This window comes from Chiloscyllium punctatum, chromosome 39 (genome assembly GCF_047496795.1).
Source record: "Chiloscyllium punctatum isolate Juve2018m chromosome 39, sChiPun1.3, whole genome shotgun sequence".
In the NCBI taxonomy this organism is placed as follows: Eukaryota; Metazoa; Chordata; class Chondrichthyes; order Orectolobiformes; family Hemiscylliidae; genus Chiloscyllium; species Chiloscyllium punctatum.
The window spans coordinates 45,091,197-45,118,375 of record NC_092777.1 but is presented as its reverse complement, the minus strand read 5'-3'; the positions used below and the strand labels follow the sequence as shown (position 1 = coordinate 45,118,375).

The window sequence follows — 27,179 nt, the reverse complement described above, 5'->3', positions numbered from 1 at the left end:
ATCAGTTATAATAACACAGTGGGTGGGTTAATGTTACTAGGTGGTACAGCAATTGCCAGTTATTCTGGAATGATTCTTTTATGAATAATTTTATGATATTTACATGCGTTCTGCTGTAGGAGATTTGAGTGAATTAAACTCAAGGTAAAGACATCATTAAAATAAGTTAATTTGATCAGCAATGAATGTAGTAAATCATATTGGACCGATGTGGTTCCAAAACAAACTACTGCAAAGTCCACATGGGTATGATTTCTGTTTATCAGGTAGAAAGGAGACATGCAATTTAGCCAAATCCAAAAAGCTTGAAGATTCTTGGTTCAGGGAACTCCAAAAATGTGAGAGGAGGGGGGGGGGGGGGGGGGGGGGCACCTGGGTAGGGGGAGACCATGATTTGCGTTCTCCTTCCTTCTCTCTAATTTTGGGTTTTAACAAGAATTATTGCTAATTTTTTTTGGCCTTTGCAGCAAAAAGAGCATCTTGGGTAGGTACTCAAATTGGCAGTGATGTCCCACAAGGATCTGTGTTAGGGCCTCAATTATTCACATTATTTATTAATGAGTTGGATAATGGCATAGAAAGCCATGTATCAAATTTGCTGATGACACAAAGTTAGGTAGCATGCAGACAGTGAAGATGATAGCATAAAATTACAAAGGATATTGACAGATTAGGTAAGTGGACATAGCTTTGGCAGGTGGAGATCAACGTAAGCAAATATGAGGTTATCCATTATGGATTGAGAAAGGATAGATCAGAGTATTTTCTAGATAGTATTGAGTGAAATACAGTGGATGTCCAAAGAGACTAAGGGTTTCAGGTGCATAGATATTGAAAATGTCGCAAACAGATGCAGAAAATATTCAAAAAAGCTAATGGAATGATAACATTTATATCTAGAGGATTGGAGTAAAAGGATGCAGACATTATGCTGTTGTTATACAAAACCCTGGTTTGACCCTACTTGGAGGATGGAGTCTGCGCACCACACCTTAGGAAGATTATATTGGTTTTGGAGGGAATGCAACATAGGTTTACAAGAACAATACCTGGACTTCAGGGAGTACATTATGTGGAGAGATTATACAAATTAAGCCTGTTTCTCTAGAATTTAGAATGTTAACGTATCATCTTATCAAAATCTTCAAGATATTAACAGGAAAAGCTATAAACAATTTCCACTAGTTCTAAAACTAGGGGGCACAATCTAAGAAATAAGGTCAGACCAGACAGGAGAGATGTTGGGAAGCACTTTCACACATGAAGTGATATGGTAGATATTTGGAATTCTCTTCTACAAATGGCAATGGATGCTAGATCAGTTGTTAAGCTTAAATCTGAGATTGTTAGTTTTTTTGTTAAGCAAAGGAATTAAGGGATAAGAGCCAAAGGCAGGTGCATGGAGTTAGGCCCAAGATCAGCCATGATCTCACTGAATGGTAGAAGAAGATCAAGGGCTGAGTGGCCTACTTCTATTCATATGTTCCTATTTGTTATGTGAGTTAAGACCATACATTGTACGAGTAACGTCAAGAGTGTGGTGCTGAAAAAGTGCAGCAGGTCAGCATCCGATGAGCAGGAGAATCAACGTTTTGGGCATAAGCCCTTAATCAGGAATGAAGGGCTTCCTGATGAAGGGCTTATGCCAAAAACATTGATTCTCATCCTCCTCAGATGTTGCCTGACCTGCTGTGCTTTTCCTGCACCACACTCTCAACCAGCATCTGCAGTCCTTACTTTCTCCTACTCTCCCTTCTCACAGTCACAAGCTCAGTCAGTGAGGTGGGCTGGTTGATCAATCGAACTCTGTACCTTAAGTATCACAGTCCTGCTTGGCTTTTCTGCTGGATGCCACAAAGCACTGGTTTGGTCTAAACCTTAAATAAAAATCTGAAGGAAATTATGCAGTTGGTCTGTCAATTTAATCGTAACGCAATTTTCATTGACGTCTCACAATATTCCGACTATCAGGTAATCACATCACTGATTCTTCAATATGAGACAACTCCAGAATATTCATTAAGTCAAACATTGCTAGGAATGACAAGAATTCTCAATAATCCAGCAGAAAACTGATCTCTTATCTTCTGCAATAAGCAGAAGAATTTCACATTTTCCCCTGAATTGAAATATTTGGATTACGTTAGCTTAAAACAAGAAATAATTTTTAGTTTTTCTCATACCCTCCGATTTTTAGCACATTGAATTATGAGAGGTTATTAACTGATGAAGATGGAGGACAAGAAACTAAAGCAGCTCTACATAAATTTCAAATAATCAAAAAGTGATTTAAGGACAAAATTAGGAAATGCCATCATACTGACAGAATTAACTTTTGTAATTCTTTACCACAGGCTATTGTTGAAACAGAATCCATAAATTATTTGAAAAGGGAATTAGATAGTTGATTGAAAATGGAACAATTGAGTAGATGGAGAGGGAGTAGGAGAGTGGGGTCAGAATTAAATGGTTCATATGGAGAAAAACAACAGTACAAACTGCATGTGTCAAACAGTACATTTCTGAGCAGTAATATTTTATAATTCTTCACAGCGTGCTTCAAATCAAAGGCAAATTTGATGATCTGTTTTAGGGCACTGTTCTGATATTAAACACAACAAATCCTGGTGCCCCAGTCACGTTTTGTGTTCCAGATGCTGCATTTCCAAACTCAGCAATGAGACCTACTGATGGGTTGTGTGTTCCAGCAAAAAAGGATTATCTTGTAAGAGTAGTAATCAGATACTCCCTTGATTCTAATTTCAGGATTACTTTGGCGGCTGATGTAGAAGACCCACTTTGGAAAGCTTAAAATTTGTAGACCCACTCGACCAAATGTGACCACCTCATATGCGTTTCCTTTGGGAATGACATGTTACTTTTGTCAGGATAAATGGGAATGAGTTAGGTGAGTAAGCCATTTTGTTTCTCCTGTCAGTTTGCTTTCCGGTATAATAAAACGGAGCCATTCAACTTCTGTAACGAATCTGCATGCTCGATGTTTTGTTTGTGAAGCTTTCAATACTGATTGAAAAGTGAAAACACATGTGTGGATTTGAGCGTGACCTGAAAAAGAGGATCTTCATGTGGCTATGTTACATTCCAAACAATCTACAAAGAACAAAAAAGGGTTGGCAGCAGGATAATTTTTGTTGAACAAGATGGAATTGCACCTTTCAGAGAGAATAGTGCACTCAGGTGACATTAAAAAAATACTCCTTTCATGGCTGCCTCCATTCAGTTCTGTATTGATCTGACCTGAGGGTTCTCTGAGCCAAGGGTCTTCCTAATTCCCTGGATTATAATAAATAGGGTCTGCCCACCACATTAGGTAAACAGAAACTGAACCCATGCAGATCTTTAGTCAGCAGCTTTTAAATGACTAATTCCATTGAAAGATTCTATCTATATTCTGGCAATCACACTTGCCTGGATAGAATTAAGGCAAATATTAAGTTTGAAGTCACAAGATGTCCCTCACACCTAATTTTTGTGGTTCGAGACAACTTCAGCATTTGTGAAACTATTTGCATGTGGCAATTGGCTGGTGTACATTCTAAGCAGCTGACAGTACCAATTGAACTTCCTGCTTTCCTTCACATTTATGCATTGTAACTCCAGACTTTCACTTGACAAAGGATGTCTTTCATGTTGTGACTGAAGCATGAATAATACGGTATTCACTTAAAATGTGGGGTTTTATTTTTGCTCCAGCCCAAGATTAATTCTCCATAAAAGTTGCTCATCTCCTCAACAGCTGCATGAGATGTCAGAGTGTTTTCATGGGCTGTTGAAACCATACATGATTTCACCACAGCTTTCTGTCATGACTAGTTCATTTGTACTTTTACACTTCACTGCATGTAACATATATGTGGGGTTAGTCTCCTGTCAACCTGATCATTTAGCAATTTTCAACTAAACGTCTTCCATCAACACTCAGCTGGAGTAATCAAATGATCGACCAATGTATATAAAAGCTCAGACAGAGAAAAGATGTATTGGTACATTGACCAAAACATTTAAGAATATTAACACTGCAGGCAATTACAGGGTTTATATTTCCTGGTTTCAGGCAACTTACATGTAACATTTAGCAATAAATGTAATATTAGGAAATTTCTTAAACTAAGTTTTGCTTTTTTATATCCTTTTCCAAAATATATTTTATGCACTTATGTTTTATGGAATACAAAAGGAAAAAAAAGTTGTCCATTGTTATCGGTTGTGGACTGGATACCAGTGTGAAACGTGTTATAGTCATGGATTACTTTCTACCATAAGTTTGTACATTGTTAGTTAATAAATGTAAGATACTGACCGTATGAATGCCCACCCATCCACACTGAGGGGCTGCCTGTCCTTGGAAGCCAATGTGAAGGCGTAAGGTGAGGATGTGCATTGGGATCAGATCCTAGTTGGTTAGCTTGCAAAGATGACCCTCCAGTGACCATCAGGTTTGCATTTAGGTCTCCAGGACAACCATTAGATGGACGGATTCGTGCAAAGTCCACAAGTTCCTTGTTTTCCCTAAATTCAACAAAAATATTTTGGTTTAATAACGATTTGCTCCTCTTCGTCATAGAAGGAGCATTTTCTGAACCCAACCATTTTCTTAGGGACATCAGTTTAATACTTTTTTTTGTGCATCCTCTCACAACTCACATTTTCACTAATTGTGGAATTATCTAATTATTCTTTTGGAATATTACAATTGGCTCCCAATGATAACACATCATTGACACACACAGCTGGGGCCTAATCCTTGCAGTGGCTGCTGTTAAGAGCCTGCCAACTTGAGAATGGCACATTTATTCCTACTCTCCACTTTCTATATCTTAACCAATCCTCAATCCGTGAAAGGGCATTACCACCAATCTCATGTACTTTAATTTTGTTTACTTAGCTCCTTTGCAGGGCTTTATCCAAATACACCACATCCACTTGTCCCTCCTTATTGATTCTGTTCCTAATATTCTCAAAATTCTCCTACCAGTTTTGTTAAACCTGATTTCACCTTTCTAAATTGATGTTGACTCTGACCAGTAAAACAATTATTTTCGAAACATTCGGTTATCCTAGACAATGACTTCTAGTATCTTCTGTAACTGACATCAAGCAAACAGGTTTATAATTGCCAGTTCTCTCTCACTCCTTTCTTGAACAGTAGGGTTACATTTGCAACCTTTCACTTTGCAGACCATGTTCTAGAATTAATAGAATTGCGAAAGATGGAAGTATTCTAACTCACAAGTTATTCAATAAAGCATGTGTGTGGACAATATAAAGAGTATAAACAAAGACAGGCATGTTCATTTTGTGTTGTGGTACTCTAAGAAAGACCTTACCGAAGTAGCTGATCCCTTTCCCTGTCTAAACGTGACAGCCCCATTCTTTCCTCACGAAAATGATTGTTTTCTTCCTCTGCTTCAAGGTCTATGACATAGGCAGAGCGTGATGATCCTGCTAAAGGTAAAATTATCATGAGCAGCTAACCAGCGGCAAAAGAAAATCCATGCTAACTTTGTTGCGGTGGTACAGTTTTAATATTAATTACAGTCAGAGCAGGTTCTTAACAAAATGAACAGTTTTAATTGTCAAAGAAAGATATTCAATGCAAGGTGCTTCTATTTTGTGACAGTTAATGTGCATTGCCATTGGTAACTGCATGAAATTCACAAGAAAAACACACATATGCCTTATGAAAAGGTACCAATGATTTCCTTTAGTTGTTTTGGGGGCCACTTCATTCATAAACTTTCAAAAAAAAAATTTCAAGCTTCACATCCAGTTTTTTTGCTGAATTAAATTCACCGTGGCACGGTGTATGAAAAGTATGATCAGGAATTAACTTTTCAATTCTGCGATCCTTTTCAAATTTTATAAAGAGTAAATTTTGGTCAAACATCTGCACAAAAGCAATAAAAACTGAAAACCACTAGCTAATTGATAATATCAGAAAATAGCAAACATATGTGGTGCTTGTGTATATTTTCAAGTTGAAACTTTTAAAAGGTTTAAGCATTTATACTTTCAACTGGATGTGTTTACTTCCGCTACTAATCATGAGACTCCAAAATTATACTAGGATACTGTGAAACAGACATGTTACAACTTTTCTGGATTTTAGAGAACTTGGGGGTCAGTTTTATCACAATTCAGCACAAGTTACCTTCAAACTGGAAGGAAGGACAGCAAGCACAAGCTGTTAACATTGATGGACACAACTAGCTAATGGGTACTGGACAATGTCAAACTTCCATGACTGCAGATGAAACACTTCAGTCTAATAAACAAACAATTTTGTATGAAGCTGAAGCAGCCAAAGTAAGGCCAATTTAATTAACTTGCACATAGAATACGTGACTATTCTGGGAATAAAGACTGCACCCATGCTATTTGGTGATTACATCACATTGAGGATGTTGCCCCGTGATCTGGAATGCATGGTGTCATTCTGGCTTGCTTTCATCAGTGTTCCCAGGGATAATAATGACCAGATTTATGAAAATAATTTTAAAAATTAGTCGAGGTTGTTAACTGAAAAACTAGTTGACCATTTGTTTTGGCATTTAGCAATACCTCACCTTTTAAGCCGGGAAGATGCCGGTGCTGTCTGTTGGACTCTGCACTACAAGGCAGGTCATGCTTGTTCTGGTTGTCTTTTTGTCTTGCAACAGCCACTGCAATGCCAACTGGAGGCTGCCGTACCTCACCGTCACCCTGAGATGACTCGCTTTCCCTTCCTTTGGCACAGTCTGGACGCTCCAAATCGAGGTTCGATTTCCCGCTTTGGAATTTGATCTCCTGATGGACACAGCTGGCCCGGATGTTTCCCAGGCCGCCGAAAGGGGTCTTCTGCCCAACGATCAATGCCTGTGTGCCTGGGGGAAATGAGCTGCTGTATTTTAGTAGACTCTTCATGGCTGAGACTTCATCAGTCTGACCTAACATGTCTTGGTTGAGCACAGACCCTTGTGACAACATTGCTGCCTGCTGTAAACTTGAACTGAAAGGGTCAAGATAGGAACTTTTCCTGTCTTCGCCCATTGGAATCTGAGGACTCTGCCATGATGGTATGTGAGATCCATTGTAGCTCATACAACTGAGCTCTGGTGGCCTTCTCTTCATCTCTGAACCACTTCCTATGTGCTCCACCTCAGGAAGCTTATGGTGCTGGTGCCGTATCCTGGCCACTTTCTGCCCCTGTGAATCTTTTGAAGCTTTCTCGTGTGCGTCACTGCCATGCTCCCGGTCCAGCACGTAACTGGAATGGGTAAGTTTAGCACAGCATGTCTCCAGCTCCTTCGAACAGAAACAATCCTGAGACTGTGGCATAACGTAAGTGCTACCTTTCCCTGAGGGGCCCTTGGCTGCCTGAGGTGTGAATGGCATCACCATCTGTGCACCAGTGCTGCTAACACACTGTTGTTTGGATTTTATGGCTGAATTGTGGGGCCAGTCCATTCCTTTACCATCGAGCTTCAGAGATGTGTGCGAATTAGGAACAGTCCCAATATCAGACCTCTCTGTGCTTTTGTCATGCGTCTTCTCCTTCCCCATATTTCGGTTGACCTTGCAGTTTTCTGCAGTGACTTGAAATGGTCGGCTTTTGTCACTGAAGTGTCCCACTGAAGGCACGTACGTAGGACCAGTGACCTTGAGCTCCCTGCTGGCCTTGTCTTGAGTAGGGTAAAAAAGGTCTAAGTTGGAATGAACCTGCAAACAGGGGAATGTTCCAGAGGCTGTGCTAGATGATGAAGGAATGTTGGACAGGGAAGAAGGAACAGAGTACGCAACAGAATGGTGCGGAGTTTGCCAACTATCTGAGCACTCGACATGCACTGGACCAGATGGGCCGTTTTCTCGGAAATCCCTCTCAAACCTTAAGCTCTCTTTGGTACACCTGCCTGGGGTATGGATATCCATTTGCCTCGGTAAAATCCCACCAATATTAGTGCAGCTTGCTAATAAAGTTTTATTGGAATCTCCGTTCATAACTTTGGAGTTTGTTAAACAGCTATTGAAGTGTTTATTTCTGTTCTCACACATGCTATTATGCATATTTGTTATGTCTTCTTTGCATCTGACATCTGGTGTCAGAGGCAGCACAATTTTATGCCTGTCTTTTCCATCGTCTTCTGAATGTCTCTCCTTGTGTGTTCTTTGACTGTTCAATGAGTTGGCTTCATTTTTACTCATCCTTTCTTTATTAGGTTCCTTTGAGGTCAGGAGTCTGTCAGTTTCCTTGATCGTTTTGTGGGAGTGGCTCATCTCTCTGTCTCGGCTGCAGGAACCAATGGGATGACTGGGTGTGGCTCGGGAAATCGAAGGAAAACTATGATTGGTCGAGAGCAGGGTTGGCTGTCCAGGTAAATTCCTCAGATAGAAACCATCTGCAAATGAAGGAAGACTTCACAAGATCAGGGTAATATAGGATATCATCATAATTAATGACACTTCCTTCTGCTTTCTTCCACTGCTTACCTGCTGCTTAACTTATAGCACACAGTTCTATACCATTATGAGATGATTTTTAAAAAATATATGGATAACATATTTTGCCTGAAAATTTTCTCTGCCATTTTTCTTCTTTCCCTTTCTCCCCCGACGGCACAGACTGCAGGATGTTTCAAAAACATCAGTAACCATCTGGTATCTCACCCAAATGGGTTTCTGAATAGATTCTTCCATGAAAATCCTGGGGATACCCTCCAAAGGTTTCTCTTACTATGGACAGCTACAACATAGAAAGTATACTCGCTATTTCCTAAAGCACGCTCCTGATGAGCAAGGTCCTGAGCCAGGATTGTAATTCTGGAAAATCAACTTTTAAAATTCAGTGCACTATACAGCCATGGAATGCATCACAGACAAACATAATGTTGATTTTAATGGAATTAAACACTTAAAACTCCGACAAGAGCAGATAGTTCTGGAGAAACTCAGCAGATCTGGTAGCATCTGTGGAGAGAGAAAAACAAGTTAACGTTTCAAGTCTGATTTGATTCTCATTCAGAGCAGTTCTAAAGAATACCAAAATGCTAGCTATGTTAGTCTCTCCACAGATACAGCCAGATCTGCTGAGTTTCTAAGCTACTTTCTGTTTTTATTTCAAATCTCCAAGATCTGCATTCCTTTGCTTTTATTGCAACAACAGGAGGATGGCTAGCTTATTGATCTTTCCCTAATCCAAGGCAGGAAGGGTAACTACAGGCAGCCAAGGTCTCGATGAACCAAATGGCCTATTCTGCTCTTTCTTCTGATGGTCACTAGCATTTGATCCTAAATGGAGAAGAACTTGTTCTAAAGTTTGCATCCTTTATTTCATATTTTCACTATGGCCTTGGCTGTCATAGTCTGAAGAACATCCTCATGTTCTATAATCAGTCAAGACTTCTGCATTCATTTTGATTTGCATAGTCTCAGTTTTAGTCACTCCAACACCCACGGCTGACTATTCAGCTTCCTCGGCCTCAGGGTCTGAATCCTTTGCTAAATATCTCTGCCCTGCACCTCTTTGCTTTAAACACATTCCTTGAAACTATCTCTTTGGCTAAGCAATTGGTCATTATTTCTGATTTACTGTCACAATTTTCTTGATAATAGTCCTAGTGAGACACAAGTTTTGCTGTGTTAAGGGAGCTATACAGATAGGAGTTATTGATGTTGTAAGACCTTTGATCGAAATATTCTTAAAGCAGGGATGTGACAATAAAATTAACATTAGGGATTTGTTATAGTGGAAATTATCAAATGATTACATGGAAATGTATCTACAATTTTGCTGTGTTTTGGTCTTGAAGCATGTGGAGCAAATCTGAGAACACAGGAGTGAATTTGATCAACTGGTCTCTATTGAATGCCAAGGAAGTGCTTGAGATTTCTAACAGGTTGAACCTGTTAAACTTCAGGGTCAGAATGGATTTTGCACAGATAGTAATGACAGAATACATCTCCCAGTCAAGAGACAATCCGGCCTGCCTACTTATGACAAAACAGCCAGTTTTAATTCTCTTTCTCCACCAAGGAGTTTTAGTCATGTGGAGTACTAGAGAAGCTGGGCTTGTTCCTTATGAAGTAAAGGAAGTTAAAGGAGATTTCTTTCGAATAGTAGGTTAGAGTACATGGGTAATCAAAAGAATCATATTTAAGGTAATTAACAAAAAAATTAGGAGATAACAAGCTTTTGGTTTTATTTCATTGATTCTTAAAAGATATATAATGAAGCAGATTCAAAGCCATCATTCATAACAGAATTGGATAGTATGTGAAATGGGAAAAAAAAAATCAGGGAAATGGGGAAAAAGCAAAACTGAGGCTCACTGGACATTTTCTAAGAGCAGGTTCAGGCACAAAGAGGTGAATTCCCTCCCCTTGTGCTGAATGATTGCAAATATTCTATGGCTAAATGAAAAATATCTCAGGCACAAACTCACTCTCATTGTGAAAGATGTTATGTCTATCACTCATTGATACTTCTGTTTTAAAACAGACTTTCCCTTGTGAATTTCCCTTTCTCTCTATTTTAGTCTCCTGCTTCATCTTTTTCCCTCCTCTATGCTTCACCTCTCTCCCACCTTACTTTGCTTTATTGCTTTGTGTCTTTGTGTTTGTTCTGCACCATTTCGTGTCTATGAAGTGGATAATAATCACAATGAAAATCTTTATTTTGCTGGAAGCCCTGAGCCTTGTGAACATTTTTAATCCTTTGTGGTCACATAAATAGGATTTGACATCTTTCTGCCATGACTCCCGTCCAATGCTGATCAGGAAATTCATGTATTTGGCTTATCCTAATGACTTCATTGGGACAGTCCATTGTTTATATGGAGTCACTTCATTTGAATAACCTACTTATTTGAATTTTATCCACAAAGAGTCTGCAGTGCTGTTTTATTTACATTGCTTAGATTGAAATACTGGAAAATTTAAATTTCTTGACAGCAAATAACTTCAAAGTAACAACTGACTCCCTATTACTGTGATCTGTTAGTGATAATTCTATAGTTTAGGAAGAATACAGAACAGGAACATGTTCTTTGACCCACTATATCTGTATCAACCATGGTGCCATTCTAACCTTAATTCCATTTGCCCGCACATGGTCCAAATCCCTCTATTCTCTGCCTGTTCATGTATTGTATTTGCTTCTGCCACCTCCCCTGGCAGAGTATTCCACGCACCTACCACCCACTGCATATAAAACTTGCCTCAAACATCTCCTTGAAACTTTCTCCCCTCTCACTTTAAACCATTGCTTCCTGGAATTTGACAATTTCACATATTTCTAATTTGCTTCGCATTATTCTCAGTTTGAGTAATAATGCAAGTGTATAGTGTCCCTGAAGAAAAAATTATTCAAACTCAATATTGAATGGTGATTTTGTGTTTCTGCATATGAATGGGATGCAACAACAGGTGTGAACAAAATTGGGGATATTGGGGTCTGGCTGCAATGCCTCACATCCCTCTAAAAGCAAAGTGCTTAGCAACCTGCCACCATCTAGAATCATATGTGAAGAATGGTCATTTGGCTAGGTTGCTGTGGGCAGACAATGACTGCAGGACTGGACTGTCGAATGAATCACCTCTCAGTGCTAACAGAAAAATGGAAAAATTCAGCTTGTTCAGGGCCACTCAACACTTAAATAGAATGCTTACCCGTGGCATTTAGTGCTGACTAAGTTAATAGAGATGGTCTCTTAATGGGGAGGGCAAAATGCCTCACCAAGACCATAACAACAACCAGGCTAGTATTTAGCTAAAGACCTTGCACAAGTGTTCACCAACTTGATTTCAGCTTGGGCACCATATACGGTGGCACAGTGGTTAGCACTGCCGCCTCACAGTGCCAGAGACCCACGTTCAATTCCCACCTTGGGCAACTGTCCATGTGGAGATTACACCTTCTCCCTGTGTCTGCGTGGGTTTCCTCTGGGTGCTCCAATTTCCTCTCACAGTCGCAAAGATGTGCAGGTTAGGTAAATTGCCTGTAGTATTAAGTGTAGGGGAATGGGTGTGGGTGGGTTGCTCTTTGGAGGGTCAGTGTGGACTTGTTGGGCCAAAGGGCCTGTTTCCACACTAAGTAATCTAATCGTTACTCTACATATGATGATTAAATTCTAATTTCAGTGTTTACTACATATTTCCTTTCCAATATCTCTTGGATTTTACTTGAAATAAATGGCAAAATGCAAAGTGGCAATTGGAAGCCTATGAAATAGTCCATTAGGTACTATTTAAAAAACATATGCAGCAACAATACTTATGCTGAGTAGTTCTGATTAAAACAAAGTGTTGCAATGCAGATCAAAATTAGGCTTATGACGCGTTAATAGTGATAGACACGGTATTCCGCTGCTTAAATAAAGAGTCTTAAATCCGATAGATAAACGAGTTACTTTCTCTTAAAGTGAAATAAAGTATAATTAAAGCTTAATTATATTATTGATATTATTATTTCCTGAACAAAATCTAAAACACATTTACTTGTCCAGATTCTTTGCTCACCTTTCTGCGTATCATAGAACCTGTGTTGGCCATAAAGTACATTGTTGCCGTTACTATGGTGATCCAGGTGGCTCATCGGAAGGAAAGTGGAGGCCAAACTGCTTGAAAACCTGGAATATCCTGGGACTGAAGAAAATATAAGGTTAGAGTTGAATAGCACAGTTTCTTAAGAATGCGCAAGCGTATTTCCTTTTAGACTATACTTCAGTTATCATAGTCCAAGCAATAAAGTGGTTTTCAAACAAATGTCTTGTAATTGCAAACAGACCATGAAAAAGAAACCGCTGAGGTTTCAGGGCTTCTGTGTATGATGAAAAAGAATAACAAAAGATAGAATCTCCACATTCCCTGTACTTTATTTATGACTGATAAAACTGATTCAACTACTGCACTTTCACAGAGGAGTCTGGCATGTTGCCCTTCACTTTGAGACTCAGTTCAACTGGAGATGATTTATCAAAAAGGTCACTTCTCAGTCTCTCGGAATACTACTGAATGGCAACGAACAATAAATTATAATTAAGGGCAAGTTGAAAATCCTCAGTTTATTACAATCTGCTCTTATTGATAAAATTTATTGGAATTACAGACAGAAGAAGGCCATTCAGCCGACTGCACCTGTACTAGTGCCAGCTCTTTTACTGAAGACATCTACTGAAATTTATTCCTTTTGTACTTGTATTTCAAATAATTAACCAATTTTCCTTCTAATTACACTATATAAATAGAACCTTTAGAAGTCACCACAGACCACTTCCTATCAATTTGAAAAATCGTGCCTATTTTGTTTTCTCTATCCATACATCAGTAGAGCCTCATAGAGCATTAGTCTTCCTTTCTTTAAATAGTTTCAAGGGTGGAATCTTCTGCTCTGTCTCACGGTGAGCCTGAGGGTGGAAGGGCATTTAAATAGGCAGGAAGGTAGGGTAACTGAACCCTACTGCCGTCAAAATTAAGTTCTGGGTGGGAAGGACCATGACAAGCCTTCCTGCCCCATGTGCCAACTGAGACTCAAGTGACCAACTAATAACAGCATAAGGACCTCATCATGCTGCCACTAGGATTAGTCCAGCTGTGGAGGGGGCAGTTACCATGTGGGGTCACAGCACAAGAAACCACACAGCCAACCTGCCATTTCCAGCAGGAAAGGGTTTCCTTTACCAAACACCTAAACAAGGGACTGCATGTTGGGAAAAAGGGGAGCAAGTGAAAGGCACCACCAACTTGCCCTTGTTGCTGATCCCCCTGCACCCCTCTCCTCACAAGCCACCAGCTCCTGAAATCCCCTCTCTCAACCCTCACTTACTTGACTGTGACATGGGACCCTGGTACCAGTCCTTTAAGCTGTGGGCATGCCGTGTTTCATGGTCCTGCTGAGCAAAGTTGGACTGCAATTCTCAGTGAGTGAGACTACGGCCTCTAAGGCATTGATTCCAAATGAAGGCCCACCTAATGCCTCACCATTGCCTGCCTGCCATGTGGTTTGGCCAATCTTCCCAAAAAGAGGCCAAATTGAACTCTTGCTGGCTGTCTAATCCTTTATGTGTTCACTTGTCAAATTCCTTTTCAATTTTTTTCAATATACCATCTAGTGCATTCCCTTTATCTTGTAATTCTTTGATGTTTTTTCCAAATCTCTATTAAGGTAGTTTATCAGAGCTTACCCATTGCAAGTTCTCAGAGACTGCCCCCAATCTGTCCACACTTGTATAAATATTCATTAATTTATCCCTCATGATGCACTCTATATATCACGTCACTACACCAGTTGAAATTGAGTGCATGGAAGCAATGGAAAATGGGACAGTGCAACCTTCTAATTGGGTCCCAGCACCTAAAACTCTTTCAAATGTTCTCCTTCCCTCCTACTTTCCAATTACCACATTACTACAAGAGTTTACGTTATATGTCCCTGGATTGCCCACTGTATTAAAGTGAGATGTAGACACTGGACTATGGGAACATATCAATATTTTAGCCTTTCCCAAATGTACTGCTGATATCAGGCGAGAACAAAAGTGGCATGTGCAACAATTGGTCAATAGCAGGAGGAGCACTGAAAGCAAGTAATTCATCTCACCAAAGCCTGTCCACCATCTTCAAGTCATAGTAGGTAATGTGGTGGAATATTCTCCACTTGCCCGGACTGGTGCGGTTTCAACAACATTCAAGAACCTCAACATCATCCAGGACAAAGTAGCCTTTTTCATTGGAACCCATCCACCATCTTCAATATTCACTCCTTTCACCACTACCACACATAGGCAAAAGTGGTACCGTCTACCATCTGCAGGAGCTTACCTAGATCTCTTCAACAGCAACTTGCAAACCCAGGATCCTTACCTTCTAGAAGACCAAGGTCAGCAGGCACATGGAAACACTACAATCTGCAAGGTCCTTTCTAAGAAACACATATTTCTCAACCTGGAAATATATCACCATTCCTTCATTGTTGCAAGGTCAAACCCTGAAACTCCTTCCCTAACAGCACTGTGGGTTTACATATACCACACGGAGTATAGTGACTCAAAGCAGCTCACCACCACCACTACAGGTGCAATTTGGGATGAGGAATGAAATGCTGGTCTAGCCAGCAACACCAAGATCCTCTGAAGTCTTTTTTTGAATGCCAGCTCGCTGATTATAATAGTTTCCAGTATCTCAAAGTTAAAGCTCTCATCCTCTACCCTTAAAACTCTGTGATTTTGCATCTCCCTAATTTTGTGATCTCCTTCACCTACATCATGTCCTTCTTTGCACAAACTGTCCATTCCTCCAATTCTACCTCCACTTCCTGTTCAAAGTATCCCCTATATCCTCTTTATCCACCATTGACAGCCTTCTCTCCAATCATTTAGATGGCATGATCTTAAACGGCCATCTGTACTTTCATCCATCTCATATGTAACTTTGTCCAATGCTTCAACTATCACTTTTTTCTATCACCAATTAATCCAAGTTTTGACCTCGTTCAGCCTACTGAATTGATGTAACTTCCAGTGCAACACTTCTAGCTTCAACTCTCATTTCTTTATATTCTATTTCCATTACAAACTGAATTCACAAACTGGCCAGAAACTAAGGGCTCTCATACCTTCAGGTCCCCTACTTGTCCCTTATTATTAACTAGGACCAGACACTGCAGCTTTTCCTTTTGCTCAACCGGCAACATATCACTTCAGGAAACAGATTTCAATCCAATTCTAAGAAGACCTACTCATATTGTCACAAATGTTTGTCTACTCTCAGCTCCTGCTGCAAATAGCTTTAAATTGATTACAAATCACATCCTATATTCATTCCCCAATTTTAGTGGTTGACAATGTATTCCGCATTTGACAACACCTTCCTTTATTAATTCTTAATCCAAGCCAGACAGAGCCTATCTCAGGACTGTGATTCTTTCAAACCTTTTCTTTCAATGCAATTGCATGAAACATGTCTGTCATTAACAAAGCCAATCCTTTTCTTTCTATGGAATCTTTCCTGAAAACTTTTAATAGCCATGAATATTTCATTAAGAGTCCCACCCCAGATGAAACATGATTTCAATAAAGACTATGATATCAAATCCCCCTGCTCTAATTAGTGTCTCTAAACACTGTAATCCTGATCTACTCCTTTGGTCCATATTACTTTTCTTTTTCTTATTAATCTTTCCTTCAACAGCCTTTCAATTCTCTCAACAGACTACCTGGAACATAATTATTCAGGCTTCTTTGTCCTCAACCCCACTTATATCCTTACAGTAAACCTTTTCATTCTACTTCTCCCAGAACTTACACAGTTAAACTCATATCTAGGTTCAATTCAATTAATCTAAATTGCTTCGAGTTCATCTATGCTCATGAAAATTAGAATTTGCATATCATTGTCTGGGGTGGGAGGGGTAAGAAGGCTTAATGATGTATGAGTGGACAGGAAGCTTCTTTCAAAGACATTACCCATATTGGGAATAGTTATGCCAAATGGTTAGATTCTGAGTTCATTTTCATAAATGACTGCTCAAATAAAACTTTATCAATACGGAATTTGAGGAAATCATTGAAACAAAATTTCCTGTCTCTCTTAGCAAGTACTTGCGTTTGGAATTTCCTGTCCTTTGCTGCATCACAATCAAGATGGTTCATTCGAAATGTTGCACTTTTCAAAATCCTGAGTTGTCTGCAGCTTGAAACGCCAGCAACATTACTCAGTCGTACAGGAACAAAAAAATGATTATAATGCAAAAAGGCTGTGCAGCCCACACAGGTTCAAATTTAGGCTTTGCCTTTTAAAAAGCCCAGCAAAAAATGCTGTTAATGATCATTTATTAAAATATCCAATCATGGTCACTCTACTTTTCTGAGCCACTCACCTCACTCAGGCTCTTGTTAATTTATATAATCATCTTACGTTGGGTTTCATTTTCATATGGATTGATTCCAAATTTACAATAATCAGCCTTGTTCTCACTGTTGTTCTATGGTTTTACTCCCCACGATAAGGAATTATTTTTATCAAATTCAACAGTAAGAATATAGATTTAAGCTAATAGAAAGAAGGCTAACAGCAGAATTGAGGAGATTTGTTTTAAACTCAGAGAGTGGTGGGAATCTGTAACTTACTGCCTGAAAGACTGGTTGAGTCAGAAACTCTCGTAACATTTAAGGAGTGTTCAGATTGGGTTGCCTCCAGGGCTATGTGTCAAGAGCTGGAAAATGGGATTAGTGTAGTTAGATCCTTGATGACTGGTATAGACATGATGGGCCAAATGGCTTCATTCTGTGCTATAAACGTATTGTATTAATTTTGTCAAGTGAAAGGTATAAAATTCTAACAGGGCTGGACTGATTAGATGCAGGGAGGATGTTTTCCCTGATTGGGCAGTCTGGAATCAATGGACACAATCTCAAGATACGGGTAGACCATATAGGGTGAAGATGAGGCATTATTTCGTCACTCAAAGGGCAGTGAACCCATGGAATTTTCCACCACAGAAGGCTGTAGAGACTGAGTCACTGAATATATTCAAGGGATTGATGGCATCAAGAGGTATGGGGAGAAAGCAGGGACATTATTACATTGTGATAGAGGATCAGCTGTGATCCTAATAAATGGCAGAGCAGGCTCCAAGAGCTGTACTCCTGCTCCTATTAGTTTCTATATTCAACCCTTTCACTGAGATCAATATGTAGTTTGGACTATAATGATGTGACACTATCCTGTGGCTGTGCAGTGGTCATTTAGCCTTAGTGACCGACAAGCAAATGAAGCATTTAATCCAATCTGCATTCATACCAAAACTTTAAAAAATTTCAGTTTGAAATTGCAGGAACATTAGAACACAGGCACAACACAAAGTGTGCATAAAAATTAACAGCAATCGATTGACAGGTGATAAAATACTTCTTGCCTGACAAGTAGAGCAATCACAGTGAAATGTTACAGGTTTTTTTAAAATTCTAGATATATTCTTTGATTACAGCATTGTGAACTATCGTGAACAGACCTCTCACCCCAAGGAAGCCGTGTGTCTAAACCTGTCCAGTGTCTCGGTGCCTATTGCAAGACCCAGAACATCGAAGTCACTGCTATCTAGCATCCAGCATGTTACTACACGATCTTTGTTCAGGAGAAGAATAAAGACTGATATAAGAGCAAGTCAGGTTTGTTCAGCGTTAAGCAGGTACAGCACACAAGATAAGCAAATGTTTACAGTAATTACAACCTCTGCATTCTCCTTGAAACATCAAAACCAGCAGATGCTTTCCTGTGTTAACCTTCACATAAAGTGACCCATGAGCCTACATATTTTAAACATGGCTAGCTGTTATCATATGTCTTCAATTAATTGCATTCCATCAACATCTTCAGATTAATTTCCAAATTTCTTTTTAAAATATCTTGCAGAAAAGGGACAGTAAACAATTTGTCTCCAAAAGTTATACCAGCCATTCCTACAGTTGCAGATATGATGGAGATCTCTTGATTATGGCAAGACTGTACTCAAGACCTGAAATTTTAGGACATTCGGATTTATACAGAAAGCTTTTGGAAACACTGATAAACAAGATAACATAAGTTATTCTGTACTTAACCAGCATTAGTAAATTAATCTAACTTGTTCCACAAAAAGAAGATAAAGACACGTATTAATATCTTTGACATACCAATACAATACATATCACTCAGAACTTGATACATCAATACTTTATTTCATTCCTGTAAAAACTCTAATCAATAAGAGAAAATGTAATAAATAATCCACAATGGATATGTATATCTAATGTTGATCCCCCAATCAACGATTACCCAATTTGCTTTGTTGTTTTCATCATTCTACTGAAACAATTTGAGTATTTCCCTAAAGCAATTCAACATTTTTAAAGCAAAACATGAGCAATATCAAGAAGTAACTCAGATAACTTCAGCACAAACAGTCTAGTTTTATTCAGAAAGGAGATGGTATGTTATGATCAGAATTCAACAGTGATGCAGGTAAAACCCAAAGCACTAAAATTTAGAACCCTTGATCTATGCTTCAGCTTGTGTTGTCAATATAGTGATGACCTCTTCACCTCATTCTGCCTTCACCAATCATGATGTGGAGGTGCCAGTGTTGGGCTGGGGTGGACAAAGTTAAAAATCACACAACACCAGGTTATAGTCCAACAGGTTTGATCAAAACAATACAGTAAATGTTTTTATAGACTGTGCATGCTTTGGATTTAATTATGGTCTGCTGAACAATTCATTTGGCTTATTTTATATATATCTAAAGTTATCCTATATATATTTATGAACTACATCTGTGTCTAAAAAAAAAGATTTTTATGTTGAAATAGTCACCTTTATGAAATCTTTGTTGTGCCAGTTTTGTTTTTCATCTGCTGTCTGACTCCAGCGGCAGTGCTGTGGCATTAGGGTTTGAAAATATAATGGAAATAGCTGCTTCCAAACCAATGGGAATTCACACATCGCAAACAAATCCACATGCTGAAAGGGTTAATATGTAGTTGTTGTATTAAAACTGTCTCCTTTAATTAGGGTTGTTAAAAGTTTAACTGGTTTCACTAGAGCAAATGTGAGTCTGTAAATTCCAACTGCAGATGCTTGACTCCCACATGGAGTCACCTTTCCACTGCAGAAAGTCACTCCCATTATGACAGATGGACATTAAACATCTGTGCTGCTATATTCAATGCACAGTGTAACAATTCCACTTCCAACTACCATAAGACAAATCAGACACCCACTTTACTGTAGAACTGTGGTTGATGCCCCATTAACTGTAATTTCCAAAGTTAATTTGGAGGTACGTTAAGAACAAGTTGTAGACGTGCCAAAAGTTATACTTGTGGGCGGGCTGGTGACATAATTTTTGTGGAAAAATGACCCTTAGTGATTTTACTAAAACCACTTTCACAGGGTTGACAATAATGAGAAATCGTTGTGTAATAGACTACTGTAAAGTACTTTGATTGGGTTTAGAAACCCTACTAATCAATCCTCGCTTTTTCTTGAAAATGCATCCTGGTTCCTTCTCTGTTGCTTTAAACTTTCAGTAACGCTGCTCATTGTGAAAGGATCTAGATCAGGTGGCAAACTGGAGATTGTTGTGATTGTAATCACGTGATTGATTTAAAGACAGATTCTGCTCATCTCATGCTTCCAATATGGAAGCTTGACAAAACAGTTAGGCTTCATCTGTTTTCTATAATTATGAAATTGTACCTTTCTTCATTCAGGGCAAAGAAATACAAGACAGTCAATGATAAAATTCTCATTCAACACTGTTCATTTCTGCTGAGTTAAATCCATCTCTACTACAACTTTAGCCCGAGTCTGTTCAATCTAACAACACTAATGAGATTTATGACAGATAGAGAGACAGAATTCCTCCACATCCTAAATGAAATCCTTATGATGAAATAATTTTGCACAATTGCATACAATATGGCATATCTAAAATGCCACTGCATTACAGCACATCTAATTAGAAGGAGGGATATGGAAATACATCAGATCTTAACAGAACTATCACAAATTCAGATTAACTTGTACCTTGAATGTCTTCCATTGCTACAGGTCATACATAGGCAAAGTCACTTGTTGGTAAATCGTTACAGATTATTTATATTCTCATTCAATTAATTATTATTCTACAGTGACCAAAAGAAAATTACATAATCACAGCCTATTACAGTGCAGAAACAGGCCATTCGGTCCATTGTGCCTGCTATCTAGTGCCAATTCCCTTATAATTGACATGTTTGTCATTTTTTAAGTCTATCTTTTCCCATGAGAGTGCACTACAGCTTTAAGAGTGAAGAAGAACTATATGATACACCAGTGTGACATGCCCTGCCAAGAGCATGCTCCAGCACTCGCTGGCAGCCACTAACACACTAGAGAACAATGACTTCTGTATTCATACAGGGAGATTGCGAGAGAGAACAAGTCCGTATCAAAAAAAATCATTTTTAATAGTAACAGCTGTCCCTGGAGCCATGACCCTCACAATGTTTGAACACTGGAGCTCTTTCAAGGAGTGACAAAATAAGCACCAACGCAGCTGTGCTAGGGAACTCATTTACAGTTCGGGCAGATTAACGCACATGTCCTGAATAAGAGACAAGAATTTTGATTTACGGAAGCCAAAGATTAACTCTTGGGGGTCAAAATAATTTGAACACAGATGAATAATGACACACAAGTGTGAAGAGCATCACTGGACACATCCAGGTCAGAAAAATGCTGTTTTTCCATGAAATCTCAGTGTGAGTTTGAGTCTTAGAATGGCATTCTAATACCTGTATATGTGTAAGTGTATGCAAGTGCCTGCATTCATACATGTGGTACGTATTTGCGTACATATATGAACGTCCATTAATGTTTATGTGTGTGAGTGCATGAAATAATAACATTGTTCAACAAAGCAAAAATGTTTTCTATCCTTGTAGTATAGTCCTCAGAACCCAAGAATTAAAATGAACTAAAAAATGGCATCACACCATATAGTCAAAAGCTAAAGTCAAACTGTATGATTTTCATGTTACTTATTAACAAGTCAATGCAATGATATCACATTTAATTGTACCAGCATTCTGAGTGAGATCAATGTGAAACTATGCTATTGGTCTTCCCAGAATAATGCAAACAATGTCTAGGTTTAAACACAGGATTGAGATCACACTGCATGTCTGATAGATCCAAACTGAAACAGTAATTATTTGCAATCTATCAAGCTGACTTTGAACAAAGTTTTATAATTCTCCAATTTATTTTGTAGATATTGATAAGAATCAAAATAACAATGCCAAAACAACTCTGTTGTTCACTGCATTACACCAACTTGTTTCCAATTCAACTGATGAAATATGATTGTTGTACATTTCTATATGACAACTGAATCATGTTCTCACTAAATTTGTTGGCAATATAGATACCTTTGCCATAGTAATACTATAATGGAAATAATATGGTATTGGTCTCCAATGCCATATAAGTTGGCATTCACAAATAGCAGTTCCACATCATGCTAGTAAGCAATTAAAGCACTATCATTTTGTATTAAATATTTATTCAAAAAAAAAGCATTAAACTGCTCTCTTCAAATTTTCAATATCATTGCAATATGTTATGAGAACACTCAAAGGATATTTTTGTCATGCTAAGACAACTAATGGCGAAATTAAAATCTCCTAATAATTTTCTCATGCACTCTGAGGGCATCAATATGCTTCTACACATCCTGGAACCTAGACCTACACATCTGATGGCAACACTTTTACAAATGAAAAATCCTTTTAATATACGTGTATCAAGAAGAAGGGTGACCTTTGCAAGCTCAGCCAAATCTTGCCCTCGCACTTATTGCATTCATTTCAAAGTTAACCATTCTTACTTTAAATTGACTTTTTTAATTAGTTAAAATCAAGAATGGTGAGCAAGTGTCAAAAATGGACTGTGAGGTGACAGTGTAGGTCAGTGTGCAGTGTGTTTTCAAATTCATGCTTTCTCCCCTTCGATAACTAGCAAGACTATGAGATGACTGGATTATGAATAGATGTAAGTGGGAAGGTAGCAGACAGGCATGCAAAATGGGGCCATCATATTTCACACAAAATAGTCAGTAGTACTGCAGTACTTATGTTGTTGGAAGATCTGTATTTTATGCATCTGGGGTGTGTGAAACCCGTGCACAGAAAGTGGAACAGCAGCCATTGTTTGGCATTTTTAATCAACTTTTCTTCCAAGCAGCTACTGAATGTGTCGGTGTCCACCTGGATAGTATTCAGGCTTGGGCGGATAAGTGGCAAGTTACTTAGACTAGATGTTATCCAGGTCTTTCTGCATATGGACATAGGCAGCTCTGCTGTTAAGAGTCACTGGACTCAAAATGTTAACTCTGTTTTCTCTCCACAGATCCTGCCTGACCTGTTGAGTTTCTTCAAGCAATTTTTGCTTTTGTTTGCTTCCTATTTTTATACACCATCCATTTTGAAATAATGCCAACATTCAATTTGCCTTCCCTATTACATACAGACCCTGAACACTAGCACTTTGTGATTTGTGCATGAGGGCACACAAATCCCCTTGTACTATAGCTTGCTGCAGTCTTTCTCTATTTAAATAATATTCAGCTCTTTTATTTCTCTTGCCAAATTGCGTGACCTCATATTTTCACACATTATATTCCATCTTCCAAGTTTTTGCCCACTTGCTTCACTTGTGTATGTCCCTCTAGAGACTCTTTGTGTCATGCTCACACTTGCCTTCCTGCCTATGCTTCCGCCGTCTACAAACGTGGCTATGGTACATTCACTTTCTTCATCCAAGTTGTCAATATACATAGCGAATAACTGTGGCCCTAGCACCAATCTCTGTCACTTCTCACTGTGATTACCCTGAAAATGCCTCCTTATCCCAACACTCTGGCTTCAATAAGTTAGACAATCGTCCATCAGTGCTGGTATACTAACTCTAAAACCACGGGCTCTTATCTTACTAAATAGCCTAACACATGGTATCCTATCAAATTCCTTCTGAAAATTCAAATATATCACATTGACTGCTTTCCCTTTATCTATTTTCCTTGTAACCTCCGCAAATGATATGTTAGGTAAAGAAACAGTTGCACTTGGTTCTGAGGTACCAGCAGCTTCCACTTCAGGGGGACATTTCTAAGTAGGAAATGTTGACAAGGAACCTTCCTCATTGAATCATAGAATCCGTACAAAGTGGAAGCAGGCCATTTGGCTCATCGAGTCCACATCAACCCTCTTAAGAACATCCCACCCAGACCCACCCCATCCCTGCATTTCCCATGGCTAATCTAGCTAGCTTGCATATTCCTGGACACTATGGACTATTTTCTTTGGGAGGAAACCAGAGCATCCAGAGTAAACACATGCAGACATGGGGAGAATGTATAAACTCCACACAGACAGTCGCCCCAGGCTGGAATCGAACCTGGTGCCTGGAGCTATGAGGCAGCAGTGCTAACCACTGAGCCACCATGCCGCCCACATTGATTCTGTGTATGAGAAAATATACCATGGCACACCTGTGATTTGCCACTATTTACCACTGTCCAGTGAGGTTACACACCTCCAGCACATACCCTGCCTCACACATGAATTCTGGACACATGAATTAGGTGGCTGCTGGTGATGAAGCAACTGAACCTGAAGCAGATAGAGTCATAGTCATAGAGATATACAGCATATACAACCCGTCCATGTCGACCAGATATCCCAACCCAATCCAGCACCCGGCCCATATCCCTCCAAACCCTTCCTATTCATATACCCATCCGAAATGCCACTTAGATGTTGCAATTGTACCAGCTCATTCCATACATGTACCACCCTCTGCGTGAAAAAGTTGTCCCTTAGGTCTCTTTTATATCTTTCCCCTCTCACCGTAAACCTATGCCCTCCAGTTCTGGACTCCCCGACCCCAGGGAAAAGACTTTGTCTATTTATCCTATCTATGCCCCTCATAATTTTGTAAACCTCTATACGGTCACTCCTCAGCCTCCGACGCTCCAATCTTCAAACTTCAGAGGACAACAAAAATCCTGGATGAAATTACATGCCTCTGTGCCAGTGCTGGAGGATAATTTGACTGGACAAGCTTTAAAACAAAAGAATTTACACATTTGTTTCCAATTTGAGCCATATTGTAACTAGCTAAATGTGTTCATGATTGTGCAATTTAAAAAATTCATGCTCAAACCGGAGAGATGTATCCAAAATAAGTCAGCAGAATTATAAAGTATATGACTTATGCAACTGAAATATTGATAGCTTTATGTGGGCTGCTTTGTACCAAATTAAAAACAGGACAGAGGGTGAGAGAATTGTTCTTCAGCCTTGTTCTTCATTTTATCCCCTCTCAGGCACTATAATCCTATGCTAGTACATAATTGTTTCAATGTTCTTTTGTTCAGGAAAATAAAAAGGCTGGAGTTTTCTCTTAAGAATCTTTGACTCATAAATGACTAAAGTTGATGAAATTGCCAGTGCTAACCAGAACATGTGAAAGAAATTCACTTTTCCCCAGGCACTGAAGAAATCCCCTCCTTAAAAAAAAAGTGCTCTCATCATTAAGTTCCAGAAAAGGACAGCAATTCCGTTTCCACATAAAATGGTGAAATTGTTCAACAAGGAGGGATAACCAAAAATGGTTCCAAGCGAAAAAAAATCCCCATTCCCTCGATACCAAATAAATCATTTTATTTTTCTGTGGGAGTGACTGCTATTTTCATCATCCGGTCAAGTAATTATACATTCAGGAAAATACTGGAGTAACACAACACTGGAAACTGCTTTCAAATGTTTGTGGCCTTTCTTTTTTTGAGGGGGAGGGGATATAATTGTAAAAGATATAGCTCTACCATAAGTAGATGTTAAAATAGTAAACCCTTTCAGAATTGACAAAAAGCTAAACTGAACTGAAGCATCTCTTAACCATCTCAGCTGTACACAGCATTCCAAAACAATTTGAACAACCTCTCTAATATTCCTTAAAGGAGGTGGCACACCCACTAAAACAATTGAACAAATAAATTGTTACAACTCAGCGTGTATTCCAAATATATTTTCTTTGGAAATGCTGTTAACCATTTGTGCCAGTTCCATGTTTTTACAGGTTGTAGTGATACTGCAGCCATGGTCGTAAAGTGACATGAACTCAGGATGAGACTGCAATATGCACATTCTGTAAGATGCACAGGAGGCAGAGATAACAGACCTCAGTGCTGCAGTCCCCAGTGTGAAGCTGAGAGAAAATAAGCTGCTGAGCATTGTGGAGAGAAAAGTAGTCACAGTGGAAATGGTGAAGGATAGGAGGGGTGGTGAAGACAGAGGGAAAATAGCATGAGAAGATGGGACAATAAGGACAAAACTAGGGGATGGGGGATATGGAAAGAGGCCATGAGGAAGAGGAAAGAATGTTTGAGAGAAAGTGGGCAGGAAGACGAGGGAGAAAGGAGGGATGCTACTGGGGAACAGGTTGGGGCAGAGAAGGGAGAAGATAAGTATTCAATGTCTCTTCATATCAAAAATATTTTTTAAAAATTAGGCTCATATAGTTAGTCTTCAATTAGTCTTGCATTGAACATAACTATAATGCACTGAACTACAGCTATAATGCACTGAACTACAGCTATAATGCACACAATATAATCCCAGGATGATACGAAATATAATGTGCAGTTGGCCCTCTATCATTTAGTTGCAGATTCAGACCTGACTACTGAGTCTCAGATCAACATATAAGTGCCATGATAACTCCAGTCCTACATCCATTTGGAGAAAATCTCTAACTGTAGTTACGTCATACAAAACAGGCGATGTAGAGTCAACTTCCTGAGCACTGAAAGACAAAGCCAGAGTCCTGGTCATTCGCAATCAAGAGAGTTAGAGATTTACTGGGCTAAGCTATGTATATGGGAGCATTTCATTAAGTTGAAACATAAGCACTTTGTGTCAAGCAAAGTGCTTTGGTCCCATATCTTCAACAGCTCTACTGCTGCTCTGGTGTTTTGGGTGAGTTAGAGCTATTGTATTTGCAAACTAGTCTGTAAAGATACAAAATACCCCTAGAAGCAATTAGTGACTTACAATACATGAGAGTTGGGATTGCACACATAATTCTAAGTCTGTACTAGGGACAGGTCTTCTATTTGCACTCACTCATATTTTCAATGAAACTCTCACTTTGTTGCCAGTTATGTGAGCCCTATTTCCTTTGGATTTGTTATTTGCCACTCGAGAGGAAAAATCTGATTAAACATTGTTATCTCCAACTAGCAAGAAATAAAGATTGAATTTACTAGACCCACATTATGGCAGTAGAAACATGTTAACATTTCCCCTTTGAAGAATATTTTGCTCCACAAAGGCCAGTTAGCCAGTTTGAAATTAAAAACTAATTTGAGGGAGCTAAGAATCAAACTCACTCACCTAATCCATCATTGTTTTATGCACTGAATATTACTGTATTGCTCCTCTTTTACCATTTTAATGAATCTAAGTTGCTTTCAGCAGCATTCCCCATGCAGCTCCAGAGAACCTCACAGTAAATTGACCTCAATTCCAATTTTCTCTGGGCAGCACTAATCTTCTGCTTTTTACTCCATCACATGTTGCACTGGAGTTAGCTTCAATGTGGGA

The 27,179-nt window shown here is 39.0% G+C and overlaps 1 protein-coding gene across 8 annotated transcripts in view; it reads right to left on the bottom strand.

Moving 5' to 3' along the window:
- Positions 1–27,179, bottom strand: part of bahcc1b (BAH domain and coiled-coil containing 1b) — a 244,742-nt gene that overhangs the window by 134,245 nt on the left and 83,318 nt on the right. For 6 of the 8 annotated variants that reach the window (XM_072558583.1, XM_072558582.1, XM_072558584.1 and 3 more), the window contains 4 exons: positions 12,514–12,639; positions 6,588–8,396; positions 5,349–5,466; positions 4,322–4,530 (listed from right to left, as the gene is read on the bottom strand). In XM_072558583.1, the coding sequence (XP_072414684.1) occupies positions 4,322–4,530; positions 5,349–5,466; positions 6,588–8,396; positions 12,514–12,639 (2,262 nt within the window). The remainder of the gene's footprint in view (positions 1–4,321; positions 4,531–5,348; positions 5,467–6,587; positions 8,397–12,513; positions 12,640–27,179) is intronic. The other 2 variants (XM_072558585.1, XM_072558588.1) reach the window with 1 other exon arrangement.